The sequence below is a fragment of the Oreochromis niloticus genome, linkage group LG3, assembly GCF_001858045.2.
Source record: "Oreochromis niloticus isolate F11D_XX linkage group LG3, O_niloticus_UMD_NMBU, whole genome shotgun sequence".
Classification (NCBI taxonomy): Eukaryota; Metazoa; Chordata; class Actinopteri; order Cichliformes; family Cichlidae; genus Oreochromis; species Oreochromis niloticus.
The window spans coordinates 11,101,919-11,119,089 of record NC_031967.2 but is presented as its reverse complement, the minus strand read 5'-3'; the positions used below and the strand labels follow the sequence as shown (position 1 = coordinate 11,119,089).

The 17,171-nt window shown below is 45.3% G+C and overlaps 1 protein-coding gene across 7 annotated transcripts in view; it reads left to right on the top strand.

Annotated features, from left to right (window-relative positions):
* Positions 1 to 17,171, top strand: part of LOC100703287 (nuclear factor 1 B-type) — a 65,209-nt gene that overhangs the window by 24,387 nt on the left and 23,651 nt on the right. For all 7 annotated transcript variants that reach the window (XM_005468096.4, XM_025900826.1, XM_005468094.4 and 4 more), the window contains 2 exons: positions 14,368 to 14,424; positions 16,266 to 16,334. In XM_005468096.4, the coding sequence (XP_005468153.1) occupies positions 14,368 to 14,424; positions 16,266 to 16,334 (126 nt within the window). The remainder of the gene's footprint in view (positions 1 to 14,367; positions 14,425 to 16,265; positions 16,335 to 17,171) is intronic.

Genomic DNA, 17,171 nt, shown 5'->3' with positions numbered 1-17,171 from the left:
CAGATGACAACACAAAGAAAGTGACTACATTCTCTCCTAAGCATGCCATTACTCCTCTAAATCTCTGCAAAGGAAAGACTGGTTATGTCTATATTAATGTTTGACTTGTAGGACCTTTGTGATTTTTTCTCTTCCAATATATTATGTGGCATTATTATGTGATATCACGTCAGACTATAACCTTAGTTGAGGATGAGTGTTAATGAGTCAGTGCCTTTCACACAGTAAAAGTTAATATTTACCAAGATAGTTGTATTTGTTCCACCTCTATCAGACTTGGATTAAAGTGTGCAAGCCTTGTGAATGTATTCCTTGAAAATGTTTCATGGCCTAACTGTCCATGTAAGGCAGCTTTTGTAGTCTCCCTTCTTTCCAGCAATCATCCTCAGATGTATTTACTCAGCCTTGTTGTCTTTATGATTTCCTCTGGTGAAATGTTCGTAAATAGCGGTGGATAAAACGAGCGGTGATTTAGTGACCTCGTCACAATGCGCTCTGCTTCAACGGCCGCTTCCTACCTTTGTGTGGTCGAGGGCTCAGGGGTGCGGCAGCGGATACATGGCCCGAATCCCGGCAGGCTCCGAGGAGGGAAGGAAACCTGGTGTCAAAGGCGATCGCATGCCGCTTCTGTTATCCGAGCAACAGACACTAGCGGTTTGACTCTGCCACAGGTTGAATGCCCGGCTGAGATACTGTTGAATGGATGTATGATACGTTTGGCAACGCGTTTTTAGATATAACAAGTTTTTTGCGTTAATTGGAAACTTAAAATACGGCATTTCTCCAAAATGAAAGCAGCAATAGCAACAAGAGAGCAGAGTCCAGTGAAAAGCGTGTTGCATGTGGACTGCTACTGCATGATTTCTTTCTCCTGCTCCTCTCCGTACAGGCCTCTCCTGTAACCTTGAGAGAAGCCTGCGCAGGCCCCAAGTTCAACGAGTGCATGAGGCATATTTTCGCTGAGCGTGCTTGGACCGCCCCACTAAACCCCTCGACCCCCCATCCCCACCCACCCCTCCCTCCTCACCATACATACAGCTTTTTTTTCCCTCCCCTCCTCCTAAAGAGGACTCCCTGTAGGCCTTGCCTTTCACAGCGGCTGCAAAGGAAATACATTATGTGTAAAAAGAATTCCATATGGTGTCATATGATCTGTGTAATTCTCCCTGAAATGATAAAAAAAAGTCACCTTGCACTCACAATTGTGTCCCTTGTGAAAAGTTCTGTAGCTTCTATACTGCCCTAAAACCTTCAGTCAACTTTTCTCAACCAGTCACAAACAAGTTTTTTAACAATTAATATATATTATACAACAATTGATGGTGACAAACAAGAGGAACTGGTAACAGTGATGTATTATTCAATAACAAAGTACCTGCTGGAAAGCAGCAGCTTAACCTGCTCAGCGGGGAGTTACTTGGGACCTGTTCAGTTTGATTTAATAACAAAAACAAAACAAGAAAAGGGCACTGCTTCCTTCTTCCTTGATAAACACCTGCAAATCAGTTGCAGCCAGCTTTCTGGAGGTGTGGCTGAAATCAGCTGTTATAGTTTACAGTGAGGCTGGCTGTGTTGGCTGAAGGGGGAGAGTCTGTGGCAGTCCTACGGGTAGGCTGTTCCAGGTAAGCCTTGCCAAGTTCAAGTGGCTTGGACCAAGCCCCACACCACAAATGGGAAGTGTTTCTGCAGGGCTGCCAACCTTGCTCGAGCTGCGACTGCAACAAGTCTGTTGTGCCGTCAGTGTCAGCAAAGAGATAGTGTTTTCTACATGTACATGCACATTCAAGCAGGCCCTCAGGAGGAAAAAAAAAAAAAACTTTGGCAAGGTCGAGTGTATATATGTAGATGCTTGCCAGGAGGAGGATTACAGAGTCTGCTCCAATGGTGGCCCTTTGATATTCCTTCCAGTTCCCATGATGCAACTGTAGCTAGTGTCAGGAGATAATTTTTTTATGACCTTTAAAGAGATTCCACAGCAAATTAGGTCCAATTACAGTTTGGAATAACTGAAATTCTTAAATAATTGTAGGCATAATATGGCATTAGTTTCTGTTTGTAATTTTTACCTTTTTAATTAGAATAAAATGATGAATTTGCAAGTTGATGATTCACCATGTGCATTCGGTCTGACTAATTGTTAAAAAAAAGGATGGATGAAAGGCAAAATGAGGACACTGAGGAGTTTGTAGGACTCCAGACAGTGAAAACACCTTGAGGAAAACTTTCTGTGAATATAAAAACCACCTCATCAGCAATTATGAGGTAAAATGGGAAATGCTTGTGAGTGTGTGCACACTTTAGCCTGTTTTGTGTGTGTGAGTGCAGTTGTGTGCAGTTGTGATGAATGATAGAGTTAAGTCAAATGCAAACACGATCACGTTTCCAAAACTTGCTGCTCTGAAAAATGACTCTCCCAGAAACATAAAACATAAAGAAAACAGCCACGCTTGCCTTCCTAAGCTGAACTAGGGCACTAAAGACACTACTTCTTATCTGCACCCGCTTGCAGAATTTACCCCAACCCTGATTGCCCTCTCACCCACCCCCGATCTCAGTTAGTGAACTTTTGGCATCTCAGATAAAGTGGGAAAGAAAAAAAAAAAAACATGCTTGCATGAGTGGAAAGCAAGGGTTGCAGGAGCTGGCTGCAAGGCGAGTGTAAAGGCCCCTGTGGAGTGGCCCTGAGTGGACAAATGCTAGCAGGCTGAGGAAGTGGAGGAAGGAGTGCTGGGAGGCTTGTACGGGGTGGTGGGAGGCGGGTGGGTTACAAAGAAAAGCGGCAAAAGGGGAATTCCTGTTCCTGAACTGAAAAGTGATGGAAAATGTGACTGCTAGATCTTGCTCATGCCGCTCCATGTCAAAACAGCCGAGTGCTGCCGTCATCTGTGCAAATATTTCAAGAGATTATGGTTTGGGAGCCTCGTGGGAAAGGCTGAAGCAAAGAGGAAGGCCAGACTTAACTGAAAGCCTTTCCTTCTTAACTCTATCACAGCAAGAATATAATCACAAAACCACAATATATACGATACCTGCAAACAAACAGAACCCTGCCAGGTGAGGCCCGATGACATTGTTCCGTGTATGATCCTAACAATTTGGCAGCAGCCCATTTTAAAACAAAGGCCCTTTACATTTCCCTTCTACATAGCAAGACTGGGAAAAGCCTCACAATGCCTGGGGACACGGCATGCTTGTGTGCAGGCTACACACAATTGTTTCAGACAGTACGCTCAGCATAACCACAGTTTACTATGTAAATATGATTTGTAATGTTTCAGTGCTCACTGTGATGATAATCTATTCCCGAAACCCTACAATGCTGCTGATGTAACATTCTCTAATCATGTGACCAAACACTGTGGCCACCTCTGTGGATGTCATGCCTCGCTGTAGCATTGTTTATGACTTTCAAAAACAGAATCTGAAATTAATTTAGCGCCTCTCCCCTTCCCACTGTAAGCTGGCGCTGCACAGCCAAACCACATGTTGTTATTGCTGCAGTGGCAGAGGGGGCTGCCTCAGCAGGCCTCAGTCACAGAGAACAGATTTGCTGTCTGTTTTTTTTTACTCGACTAAATGTGTAAGAGAGTTCTGCCTTGCTTACTCATTTCAGTCTGTCTGGCTGTGAATATCTTGCTTAGCGTGCACTTAAGAGCGATTTATAAATCGCGCACTTGTGGTGCAGCAAAGGGAGTACTCTGTTAAACCCGAAAGATCAGATTTGCATTTTGATCTCCTGTAAGACCAAGATGTTTAATCACGATTATGTGGCGCTTTGTTGTGGTAGCGGATGGGCTGTTGAAAGCACTGAGCCTCTGAATGTTGGTGTTTAAACCCTGCATCGGGGACCTGCAACCACAAAAGATGTTTTGCACCTTGACTGCTGTTAGCCGGATATCTCCAGACAGTCGGAGGGTCCACGAGGAGGTGAGGAGCTCCACTGACTCTGGATCACTGCCAAAGCGTTGACCTTGTGGCGGGCAAGGAGCTGTCACTCCCTTTTGAGTTACGTGAGAATCTGTTTTATGACGCCGTTTAATTTAAACCACTGCTCTGCATCTGACCGTGGCTCACCGAGTAAGAATTTAAGCGGTGCAGCGTTTCCACAAGAATCACTTTTCTTTGCAAGAGTAGTGGTTTTGTGAAATCACTCCTATAATTTCCCTCACTCCCCCTAATAGCTTCATTCAATGGTCTTGTGCCAGTGGAGACACCGAAACCCCATTCCCCCAACTCACCCTCTTGCCCCCGAGCCTTGATCCCCACGGCTGCTTTGATTCGGACCAGCTCTGATGGGGCTGAGGGGTGGGGGCTCTGAAAGCACCGTCCTCCAGGCTCATTAAAAGGAAAGGAGGGGTTTTACTGGCAATGCAGCATGCAGCCGGTTTTTAAACCACCAACAAACTCCTCAGTTCCCCTGCTGCAACTGAGCACTCTTTGGAGTGTTGAGAGTTAAAACATCTTTCTGTCATTATTGCACTATTTGGAGTGAGACATTCAAGAAAGGTGTAAGCATTATTAAGCTTCAGGTTCTTAAAGAGAACTTAGCCCATGTGGTGTTTAAGTGAAATCTAAGTATCTAAAAGTTGGATGAAGAGGACAAATGTAAACCATGATTCAGAGTTTGATTGGTGCCAAAGGCACTGAGCCCTCTACCCATGATCCATGTCTGAGTAATAGATCAAGAGACATGATGATGCAGCAGCACAGTAGCTGGGATAGTAAAGAAGAAAGCCCCATTTGCACCTGCCGCTTCATTCCCTACTGGAGTTGTAATGGCAAAAATAAACTGGCTCGACATCTGTTGGCAATGTCAGTAGTCTGTTTTTATGCTTGTAATGACACATTAAACTCTGTGGTTGTTCCCCCCCCCCACCTCCTTCTCCACCCTATGTCCCGTTCCAAGGGAGCAGTGCCAGCAAAATCGTCTGAATGAGTGCACGCTTTGTTTTCCTTGTCTGTTTTGGGCCAAGATCTGGTCTTAGATGTGGTGGCATTCTATGATCGGATAATTCCTTCCACGTCCCCACTTTAAGGTGTGTGTGGGCGTGTGTGTTTGTGTGTGTTTTACTGCCGCTTGCTTGGCAGACCTCAGGGAGTGCAAACAGTGGCAATGGGTGGCAGGGATCCTCGGTGGCCTCTCATCCAGCTGGAGGAGAGCCATTTTGCCCTGTGAGGGAGCACCCAGTCACCCTGACGCAGCCCGCGGCCCTCGCCAGTGGGAAGTCCTCTTGGCTGAGGCCTGATGTCGTCGTAAGCGCTGACAATCACCGACACATCACTGGCAGAGGCAGAAACGGGCGCAGAGAGTTGCCCAGGCCTGAGTGAAAATTTGTAACCCAAAGGAAAAATTCTTTCACATAAATCACTTTTGATTTCAAAGTGCCCTTACAGATTGGCACATTGATTTTTATTTGAATTACCAGTCAAATAAAGCAGTATTTTGCATGTGTGTTTGCTTCAGGGATAAGGCCTTCAGGGTTTGGTGGTTGGTGCAAGATAAAGATGTAGGTAGCATTGCTTTTCCTAACTGTACTGCCTTATCAGTGCAGACCAGAGCAACATCAATTACATTAATAAAACAACATGTTGTGCATGGATCAGTCTAACTGAGCCAGCTACAAGTTAGAAATCTGGCAGCGTTTTTCCAAAGTTTTCTTTTATACGTTTTTTAAAAATAAACCGTAAAAGTGTGATACTTTTTAACTGTGTGTGCGTGTGTGTGTGTGTCGAAGTTGAAAGGAAGTAAAATGGAGTTAAACCTCGTTAGTAGCACAACCAAGCTGTCCCTGAACTATGATCTGTTGGCCAACTTGTCTCTCTTGGGAGAGTGGGGAAATTCCCAGACTCCTAAACACCCCCGCCATCTCTCATTCCCTCTGTCCCTCCTCCCTCCGGACCAGTCGAGACGTGCAGGTTTGAACCCTCTATGTGTTTCTGGCCTCCAATGCCCATTGCCACTCAAGCAGCAGGGGTCCGGTGCATTTGTCTCATAATTATCCGACTGGATAGGGGGGTTCTAAAGATGAAAGAGACGAATCACAGAGCTCCTCTGTCAAAGGTCTGTCTGCCTGGCTGGGGGGTTTTGGATCTATCTCCCTTGTCCTCTCTCTCTTTCGTGGCATCCACCGCCCGCCCCACCGCCACCTCTACTCCATCACACACACACACAGAGTCTTACTTTTCCTCAAGAGCTGCCTCCACAGAGCATATTCACCAACAGTGAACGCTCGTGCACAGCCCCCCCTTCTACCAGCCACCCCGCTGATTCATTCACAACTACAAAACTGCAGAAATACCCCCACCCTCACATCCTGAAAGACTTCAGACTTTCTCCTCTCTTTTTTTTCCTCACCCCCTCACAAGCTCCACCCACCAACCATCAGCTAGCCGCCTACCTCACCCATTTGCCCCCCCTTACTCCTCCTCCTCTCCCTCATCCGCCTCCCCTTTTTCTCCTCCGCACCCTCCCTGCAACCACTTTCTCCTTCTTCTCCTCTTAACTACTGGCTAGGAGTTAATGGACTGTTTTGGCTAGTCTCCAGACGGTGAGTGTCACCTCATTAGCCTATAGCGGCTCGCTCCCAGACTGCTCCTTGTGTGTGTATGTGTGTAGGAGGAGGACTACAACGACGGAATGTCATTGGTCTGGCCCCCCCCAAACGTCCCACCACACACCCCTCTTACCCTCTTCCTCTCCCCTTCCCACCACTACAATGAATGAGAAAACACGCATGCATAATTAAATCTATAGTCTCGTCCTCACTCCACCCTCCCTCCCCTCCTTCCTCCACAGACGTGCATTTAAGGGGAAAAAAAAAAGCTCCTGCTTGGAAGTTTGCCACCGTGGAAAAATAGCAGTGTCTTCGAACCAGAGAGATGTGGCCAACCTTGCACCCTTGTATGGGCCCATTCTTCTTCTTTTTTTATACCCCCGGCTCGCCGAATGGCAGGGTGGCAACAGCGGGCGAATGTAAATGCCACCCGGTCCTGCCAGTCAATTACACCGCAACAAAGCTAATTGTTTGTTTGGTGCATAGCAAAAAAGATGCAGCGTTGGCCATTGATTGGCCCTTTGTCTCACACACAGATGCAGCGCTCTCTTTTTCTCACAGTCTGGACCTGATGGTCGTTTAAGTTGTGGATGATGACGAGACCACACTTTTGGAAAATCAGCTAATCCACGTTTAAACAATTTTTGGTCCAACATCTGATGATTGCTTTCATTATCGAAGAATCTGTTAATTATTTTCCGACTAGCAGATTATTTAGTTTACATAATCAGATATTAGTCCGAAACACTGATTAGAATCTGCGGGAGCTCAAACTTAAGCCTTCACATTGTTTGTTTTGACTTATCAACAGTCACCCGTTCAAAATGTTCAATTTACAAAGATTTGAGGGGCGAGAAAAGTTGCATATCTTCACATTTTAGAAGCTGATACCAGAAAAAAAGAAAAAATTGTTGCTTGAGAAATGATTTTTTAAAAAAAGGTTGAGGATTGATTTAAGTGGTTTCAGCACAAACGGCTTTCATAAATACATTTGCGCATACTTCTGTAAGACAGTGTCAGGGTTGATGGAGGAGGTGAAAAGTTTTGGCTGCAAACTATTTTTTTTTTTTAAGCGTCAGGAACAGAGAAAAAGCAGATTTTCGTGAAAGGAAAAGAAAAAGGAATGTCGTGTAAAAAGTGAAAGGAAAGTCCAATTTGTAGGAAAGGGTGAACTGGAAGAGAGCGAAAGGAGGTGGAAACATTAAGTGGGGCACAGTGTGCTGACTGGAGACCAGCCTGCTCATTTTTCATTGGACAGATGAGCCACTGTGCCGCGTCGCTGTGTAACGTAGTTCGTCTGCAGCCCGGTTTGCCGATTGCGTCGTTCGCACAGCACACATCGGCTTCCTGCAGGATGTGGCATGCGTGCCCCTATTTGTGCACACGCGTATGTCATAGCGTGTGGATGACTGTAAATGCATGCGATTTGTGCATCCACACAGAGGTGGGTAAACTTTATTTCGCAGCTCAAAAGGTGGGGAAGTTGAATTTTAGATGGATTAACCCTCATCTGCATCCTTAGTTGTATAGCTGTGTATCCTTTTGAGCTTGCCAGGTTCTTCCTTCTCCTCTCCTGGGCCGGTGTGGCTAATGATCCGTCAGGCCATTCAGTCCCTTGTTCAAGGCCCACTCGCCACTGAATACGCTCCCTCCCCGTCCACACTGTTTGGTGACCTCAATGAGGAGCCTGTTGTCCTCCCGGCTCAGTTAAAATGCTCTCCTCTTTTCACTGCCGTGAGAGTTTACGGAGGAGAAGGCACAGAGACTCGGCCAAGAGAAAGAGGGCCCGCTCTTCACCGGCATTAGTATGCAACGATTAGAAACAAACACACACACTGATGATCCGCGCACGCATGGGCATACACACTGAGGCAGCAGCGGCCGTGAGCGTGCGCTCCATTGAGAGACGGGCACAGAGAGATACAAATGAGCTGGGTCACACACAAAATCAGCCGTGCGCACACACACACTGTATGGCTTCTCATTGTTCTTGTCTGGGCTGGGATCCCACTTGATTCCATAAGTCTCAAAACCCTGACAGACCTACTGTGTGCATATGTGTGTGTGTGTGTGTGTGTGTGTGTGTGTGTGTGTCTCCTGGTCTATTGAACAAGTCTGGGGTGTCTGTCTTAGAGAAAAGAAGGCAACATGTCATTGTTCTCACAGACGTTTCAACTTTGCCCCTCTCACTTTCTCTGAGCTTTTTTTTTCACTCATTTGACTGAGTATATCTGTGTGTGTGTGTCTGTGTGTGTGCGTGTCTGTGTGTAACTCATCCTACTGTACCTGCATTCCCCGTCAGTGGCAGTCATTTGATAGGGTAGCTATCCGGATTACCAGGTGCTCCTTTAAGCCAATAAGAAATACTTGGCTTGTTCCAATTATGAGATAATCATTACAGTGTCACACAGTGTATAGCCGCCACTGCTGCAACACAGTCAGTTTGTCAGAGGAATACAATGGTATCTATATCAGTCTGTGCAGAGGTATCGCTGATAATAAAACCAACCATGTGATATAGAAGAGGCCGTAAGAGCCATTTCCTTTAGACTTTACCACATCCTGCTACGTGCAAAGTGTTGAAGTTCAGTCCTACCAAGTATATGTAAAGGAAGCTTTTCCTCGCTCCTCGTCACAGCTCACCCTCCTTATGAGACAACGCCGCCCCAAGATGGCGTTCCATTTGGCACAGCGTTCGTCTTCCCTTCACCCTCGGCATCAATATCACTCTCCTTTCGGCCAGGTCAGGTGCCAGCCCTATGCAGAATGCCATGCGTGAGTCCTAATGAGGAAAGGGGGGGTGAGATGCCAGAATTTGGTGTGTGTGTGTGTGTGTAAAGGGAGGGGTCGTCGGTGGGAGGCATCGCCAGTTGGCAGGCTGGCACACAAAGGCTGGCACGATAAGATCCTCCCTCTTCTGCGGGCAGATTTTCTCGCCCATATCTTTTGTTTGGCTTGTTTGGGTTGCGGCTCATCCTGATAAAGGCCACTTTGTTTAGACAACAAAGCGTGAGGGAGGGAGAGAAGGGAAAGATAGAGAGACAAAGAGAGAGAATGAGAGAGAAGGGTTGGGTGGGTTGGAGTGGGGGGTGATGGGGGCATTAGAAAAGGCGGCAACGGGAGTGTGTGGGGGGGCACCGGCACAGATGGAAACATTAAAAGAAAAAGAGAGAAAAGTGTTAAAAGAAGGCGACGCGAGAAGGGAAAAAAAAAGAGCGCGCACTTCGTACTGGATAAGACATTATGGTTGCAGATACACGCTGAACAGTAGATATGCACACAGAGGCGGGTATGAAAAGATACAATAGAGGAGGGATACTGTTGCAGGCACAGGGACAGCGATAGACAGATAGCGAGGAGAAGAAAAAGATTTGGAGAAGGGAGCAGGTTCTGCTGGAAGCCAGCCCGAGTAGTGTGAGGTCATCGACAAAAGCTGTGAATGATAGAAACCAGGAGCAGAGGAGGACACGGGACAAAGTACACACACACACACACATTACATACCAGCACATGTACAGTCATTTATGCACGCCGTCAAGACTTGTGTGACCCCTGTGCTGCACATACACAGACACACAAGCACTTGATACATATTTGGACTGTGCATTTCCAAGGAAGGACAAAGTGGAGGCTCCCTCACCGGAAGAGGAAAGAAAAGCAGGAGGACACTGAGCAGAAAGTCTGCTCGGCCACATCAAATATTTACTCAGGAGCAGCTGTATTGTCGAAACATTACGCATCGGAGCCGCTCCGTAATTAGGTCGATATTTTCTGCCCCTCTCCCTCTTTCTGTTTCCCTACTTCTCTGGGAGTCCACCCCTCTGCACCTCTCCTCCGCACACTCCCCTCCCCTCGCCTCCCCAGGCTGCTGAAATGCGTCTTGGCTCGGGACCCATGCCTCTGGCAGCCAGAGTGCTATACATGTGCACAGAACCCCGCTCGGCATAAAATGGCTGCCAGACAGGCTTCTCCTCCTGAAATGTCGACAGCGGTATGCATCTGCAGGGCGTGCGTGTTGCGCGTGCGCGCTGTTTTTTTGTGGAGGATATCTGTACGTGTCTGCAAGTGTTTGCGGGCTAGAAACGTGCACCGCAGTAATCCAAAAAAAAGAAAGAAAGAAAGAGAGAACGAAAAGGGGAAAAAAAAAAGCAACTTTCCCAAACTATGTGGCTAATTTAACCCACACTGTGTGCGTATGTGCATGTGTGTTCTGCAATTTAGTGGGAACAGAATGGGTATCATGCCAAAAATGAAGAGGGTGGGTTAGGGAGAGTGTGTATGTGTGTGTTTTAGTGATTCTAAAATCCAGGCGAGCAACACACTTGGGCGTGGAGAAACCTCACAAGCACTGCGAAACTTTCTTGCCGAGCCAGATTTCTGTTGCCATTACCCCTAATTGCCCTAATCGTTACAGTGGTATGATAAGTATCCCACCGGACGAGAAGGTGTAAGAACTCGTGGACACATCCAAAATACCCACAAGCCCTTTCTCCTGCTTTTTTCTTCCCCCTGTTTCTTTTTTTTTGCTGAGTAACAGCAGATAATCTGATTCATACGTGGTACTGTGTTTTTTTCGCTTCCTTCATGAACCGTTTTGTTTATTTAAACAAGTGGCAGGGACGGAGGGTGCCAAGAAATGTTGTTTTTGGAAAAGGGCCGCGTGTGTATATGTGCGCGCGCGCGTGTGTTTATGTGTGCGAGAGAGAGGCCGCGTGTGTGCGGTGTCTGGCCCCGCGATCGAGCCCTGCCAAACTCCCAGGGCAAAGCCGAGCCTCCTCGACCGCAACTGTTTATTTACAGGTTACACTACTGTTTATTTGAAGACTATCGGATTGGCTGGGCTTCTGCAAAGGACACCTTTTAGATACAGATACCGGGCCTCAGGCTCGTGCTTCACCACATGTTTACTTTGTGCAATCTTTTTTTTTTCTTTTTTCAGAATAGCCTTAAAAAGAACGCTCTTTTATATGAAATTTCATTTGATATTTTAAGGTTCAGCACGGTTATCTTGTTTGCATAATTTCAAACGAGCGCTTTATTCAAAAGCCTGTTGAATCACAAGCTAAGACTATTCAATCCTACCTATTTAGTCATTTAAATAGATGTGATAGAAAGTTGATTTAGTGAGGTCGCACTAAACGAATAAAAAATGCATGCAGAAAATACCACGGGGCATGAAAAGCCCAGAACGAGAGATAAAACGAGCACATCCGCAGACTCCCAAATGTGCAAGCGTCTTATTAAATATTTTAATCAAACTGAAAAAAATAGAGGGAGCGTGAAGCTGCCCTTCTTGGGTCAAAGATAAAATGTAATGCAATAGGGGAGGTGTTTCCAGCTCTGGTGCAGACCTGGCAGATGTGCCATATGCTTGTATCCCACCTTGAGTCATCCAGGTGGTCTCTCCTGGTGCTACAGTGGGGCCTCATGCTGGAAGATGCTGCCTGGGATCTCTAATTGCCACGACCATCTGCTCTTTTTGTCATGGTTGCCTGTTCAGCCCTCGAAGAAGTAGAAAAAAAATAAAGGAAAAAGGAAAACAAACAAAAAAACGCACAACTCTGATCCGATCTAAGCGAACTGTAGCAGCTCTCCCACCTCCCCGCTCCTTTTTCCCCTCCCCGCGCTACCTTTTCAGCATTTACCTCCTCCCTACTCTCTTGTGCTCTTTTCTCGCCCCCTGCCTGTTTCTCTCCCTCTCAGCAGTTCTCGGGGAGCCAGCGCAGAGTTGGCAGTCGTAACTAGACTGATGGATGACTCGGAAAGTGGCAATTGGGATGGAGTGGGGGGGTGGGCGGTTGGAGATATCAGGGAGACAAGGCCACTGAGTGTCGTGCGATAACTTTATGGACATGTGCTAACTTCATGTAAAAGTTTGTGTGAGTGTGTGTTTGTAGGAGGAACTCTCTGTGTGTTGGTGCAAGGCAAAGAAAGCTATTTGGCTGATGTCTGAAATTGATTTGAACACGTTCAATGTGCAAGTTGCGATGTAATGCAGATTTTAGTATTGACCAAATCTACTCTAGTAATTTAAATAGCTGATTACTCATTTAAATAATTTAGTAAGGAGCGGTATCATTTGTTTTCTGGCTTCCCAGCTTGTCAAGTTTAGTTTTTTTCTGTTTTATTTCCACTTTAAATGAAGTCTTTTTTACTGCTGATCAGCCCAACAAACAAAAAGATCCATAGTTCGATCCTGAGAGGAGACAATATCCCTTTTTTGGGGGGGGGTTATGCATCAGAAAGGGCATCCGGTGTAAAAATCTGCCAAATCAAATAATGCGGAGCTGCCCGGTGTGGCGACCCTTTGTGAATAAGGGAGCAACCGAAAGTAGCTCTTTAGGAGAAAGCTCTAACAGCTGAACAGTTCAACGATGAAAGCACAAGTCGCGCTCAAGTTTTCACATGTTTTGGAAGTGTAGCAGATCTGCACCGTTGGCCTTTAACTTGTATGTTACGCATACATTTTTTAAAAGTTAAACATTCTGATAAAAGGGGATTTTTTTTCCCTCTTTGCTTAATGTATGGTCCTGTTCCCTCCCTGCTTTGTCATTGTTGAGCTTCGGCCAAGAACATTCTGTTTTTGCAGTCCTGTTTAATAGTCAAATTTAGGAGTGGGGGAACGAGAGAGAGAGAGAGAGAGAGAGAGAGAGAGAGGGGGAGAACGACATAGGGAGAGAACAAGAAAAGAATAAATCTTTCAACTTATTTTTTTTTCCCCTTCTCTTCCACCAGCCTCTCTTTTCCTTCTCTCCGTTGCCTCTGTAACGCAGCTCATGAGAGCTGCGGCAGGAAAAGGGGTGTTGTTCCAAGGCGAGGGTATCTGAGTTCACCGTCTCTGGCTTCTTGGGTCTCATGTTAAATGTGTAGATGGTAATCTCTCTGCTGCTTCTTATTGCACCCTGTCTGTCCCGGGGCATGTATGGGCTTGGACTGGTTTGAACTATTATTGGGGTCCCATTAGGAGCCCCCTGCTAGGCATGGCTTGGTCTTAATATACTTTAGCGTGCGACAGAAACACCATAACTATCTGCACAGGTTATAAATCCAGTTTATACCGATTTTGACTGTTATGCTGCACGACTTATAAGGAAACAAAAAAAGTGCCTTTGATCAATCACTGGTCGATGACGAACTCATGAGGAATGATGCGTTACCCTCCCAGTTAGGCTGGTAGGTAAAACACATCAGTGTGCGTGGGCTCATACCACAGCCCTGCGCACCCTAACCGGTGGAAAGAATTCCACTCATGTTTCCTTGTGTTTCCCCACCCCTCCTGTCCTCTCTCCACGTTTTTTGTTCTGTGCTTGTACCTTGCGCAGCAGGACCAAACACATTTTGTATGCCCCTCACCCCTTCCTCCCAACACGCCCTCAGCCTCTTTGAAAAATTACCCAGAGGTCTGCGGGTAAAAACATTTAGGTTTATAGGTTAGTCCGTGTCAGACGCAGAGCTTTTGCTTCAGTTTACTCTCCCATTAATGATAATCCTGTTCAAACAAAAATGACTTGTTCAATGTGCAGTGGGTGCACTTTCCTCGAGAAACAGATAAGGAAAAAGGAAAAAAAAAACCTTCACGCGCTCGGGCAGCAAACGACTTCTTGCTCCCACAAAGGTGTTACATGTTACAATAAGAAAAAACAAAAATAAAGTCGGTTTGCATAGTTACGTAATTTTCAAGTTGCACGATTTGACCTCTCATGTTTCTTTGCTGGAAATAATCAGCGCTGACAAGAAAATATTTCACTTTCAGCGAGACGTTGCTGCCTTCTTTTTGAGCTAATCCCCGGCCCTTCTTTCTGTGTGTTTGCAGACTCTCAGCAGTCAGGAAGTCCAAGTAACAATGAGCCAGGCAAGAACCCTCTTCCAGGTATGTACAGTGCCAGTCATCCTCCCTCCTGTCATCAGTCCATTGTTTTCTTTGCAGCTTTCCAACTGTACAGCAGCTTATCTACACTGTAACCTACCGAGTTTAAACAGTGTGCTAACCTCTGTGACTGGAAGGGAAAATACCTAAGTATACAAGCTGTGTTTAAGCAAACCCAAGGTGTATACCAGATGGTCTGCTGTGAAATCATCAGCACAAACCAGATTTAGCTAAACAGACAGTTGGTAAATGTTAAAAAGAAAAAAGTAAAATTCAAGTCAGTATCACTTTCTAAAATTCCCTGGCTAAAGCCGAAGTTTTAAACTTTATGTAGGCTGAGGAAAGAATAACATTTGAGTTCATCACCCCAGTCGGAGCTTCTGTGTTTTCAAAAAAATCCAAAAAGATCTGGAGTGAAAATGTTACAGCATATTGCGCCTTTGGCTGGTAGTTGAGTGCGTCAAGGTGAGCCAGCAGAGCTGAGCTGTAGAGAATATTCTTTGACAGTGCCGTTGTTCCCCTGGACTGACCTGCACTGTGTCGTCACAGTGCTGGAATGAAAATAGTTTGAGAAGTATAATTAGTTTTCTACCTCAAGAGCAGGTTCTGCTGATACCGGTGCCAAGAAAAACATGCTAGCGAGCCAATGACTCAGGCCTGGGAGGCCTTCGGCAGTGGCACAGTTCCTCGCAAAAGCCATTGGCTCACTTGAGGCATTAAGCTTAGTAGGTGCCAATCGAGATGCCCATCTATCTTTCTGGCACAGCCCGAGTGCCTTTGGCTTTAAATCAAAGCAGAGCCAGCTTCATTTGGGTGTCAGTAACTTCTCTGAGTATTTTACATGACTGACAGCATCTGATTAGTGCTGATGAGTTCTGGGCAGGGCATACACACTATAGTGTAAACCGGGGGAGAAAAAACACACACACACACATTAGGGGTACTTTATTTAGTCTGAAAATAGTTTTCTAAAAAAACAGAAGACGAAAAAAATCTGGCTGTGCTTAAATAACCATGTTCTACCTCATTCAGAGCAGCTTCATTTAAAAAAGAAAACTCAAGCGGTGTAAGGTTCTGCAAATAATCGTTTTTATGATTATGCTTTTCTGCAGCTATTTCATGCTGTTATATAGTAACAGTGTCAATATTTACAGTGGTGAAGTTCTACCTTTGTATTGATCAAACGGGCAGGACCTGCTGTTCAGCACGGACTCGTCTTCAGTTCTCACAGCAGCAGCAGCCTGCGTGTCCTCCGCCTCTCACACACACACACACACCTGTCCTGTCACTCTTTGCTGCGCTGCACAGGAATGGTTTTGTCCTCGGCATTCGTTTAAACATGTCAGGCCAGAAACAAAGCGAGTCACTCTTTTTTCTGACTAAGTTCTCAGCACTTGTGCTTAAAATACTAGATGGAAAAAATAACAACAATAATAATAATCGGCGCTTTCAGGAAATAGACAGTGTCCAATGCACTTTCCTTTTCCATTTTTCCATTTTTTAAAAACTGCCTGTTCCTAAATCCATAATCCATAAATTATACCCATAATTTAATGTATAATACATTCTTTATAATCTTATGATATCTTCCAAATTTAAAATGTTTTTAAATGACAGTTTGTTTTGTTTGAACAGTCTCCTGACTCAATTTGCATGCAAACACAACTTGAAAGGGGGAAAAAATCATAATAAAAAAGAAGAAATAAAATAGGTTCTTTAGCTCCATCCATGTCTAATGAAATGATTTAATAGCCATAATAAATCTCGTGTTATTGTTCATTTTACAAGCAAATAATTACATGAGTAAGTCACAGCTTCATTAATCATTGCTTATTATGTTTCAGTGTATTTGGAAGACAGTTTCATCAAATCAGGAGTCTTCAGTGTTGCAGAACTAGTGCGAGTGTCCAGAAGTAAGTATAGAGCTGTTATATTGCTTTTAATGTGTGTGTCTTTCTCTTATCACTGATCAGACGTGTGGTTATGTTAAACACGGGTGGAGCCGAGCTGGGGCTTTAGAGGTATGTTGACAGTGTAACAGGTTTAACAAAGTTAATATCAAGGTCAAAAAGCTGACACTCTGTCAGTCTATTCACAGGCAACTGGGGTCTAATTAGTGAATAGAACTGAAGGTACGACGATTGAAAAGACTCGTGTGGGTGTGCACACTCTGTGTGTTTATGTGTTTTCATATGAAGAGAAAAAACTGATTTAAAAAAGACAAAACAAAACAAATAAAAGTGCCTTAACCCTCAACAGCCACTTAAAATTCTGTTTTCCTCATAATCTCTGTATTTACTGAAACCCACCACACAGCTGTAGTGTGGATAATCCAGTTTGGCTGGTCTGCTTTTGCGAGAAAAAGAGCACTTGAGTGCACAGCTGTCTGTATGAGCCTGCAATCATCTGTATAGACATGTCCGCCCCGCGCAGAGCCGTTAACCGTCGTCCCTCCAGGACTCCTCTGATAACTGAGGGCACGTCAAGGCACCGTTTACCTGTGTTGCCTCTGAGTTGTAACTGTAGCGAATGTGCCTGCGGTGCACAAAGACCCCAGTCACCCTCAACAACGAGCGTTTTAAAGAAACATACCTCCATGTGTTGTCTATATGTTGCGCCGTGTTCCAGCTAGTTTTAATCAGCTGGTTAGTGTGGTGTGGAATAAGCAGGGATACATACATAAATTAGGAAATATTTATTGTTGACTCATTGAGATCACTTGTGAATCAAATATGTCACTTCCAGCTTCT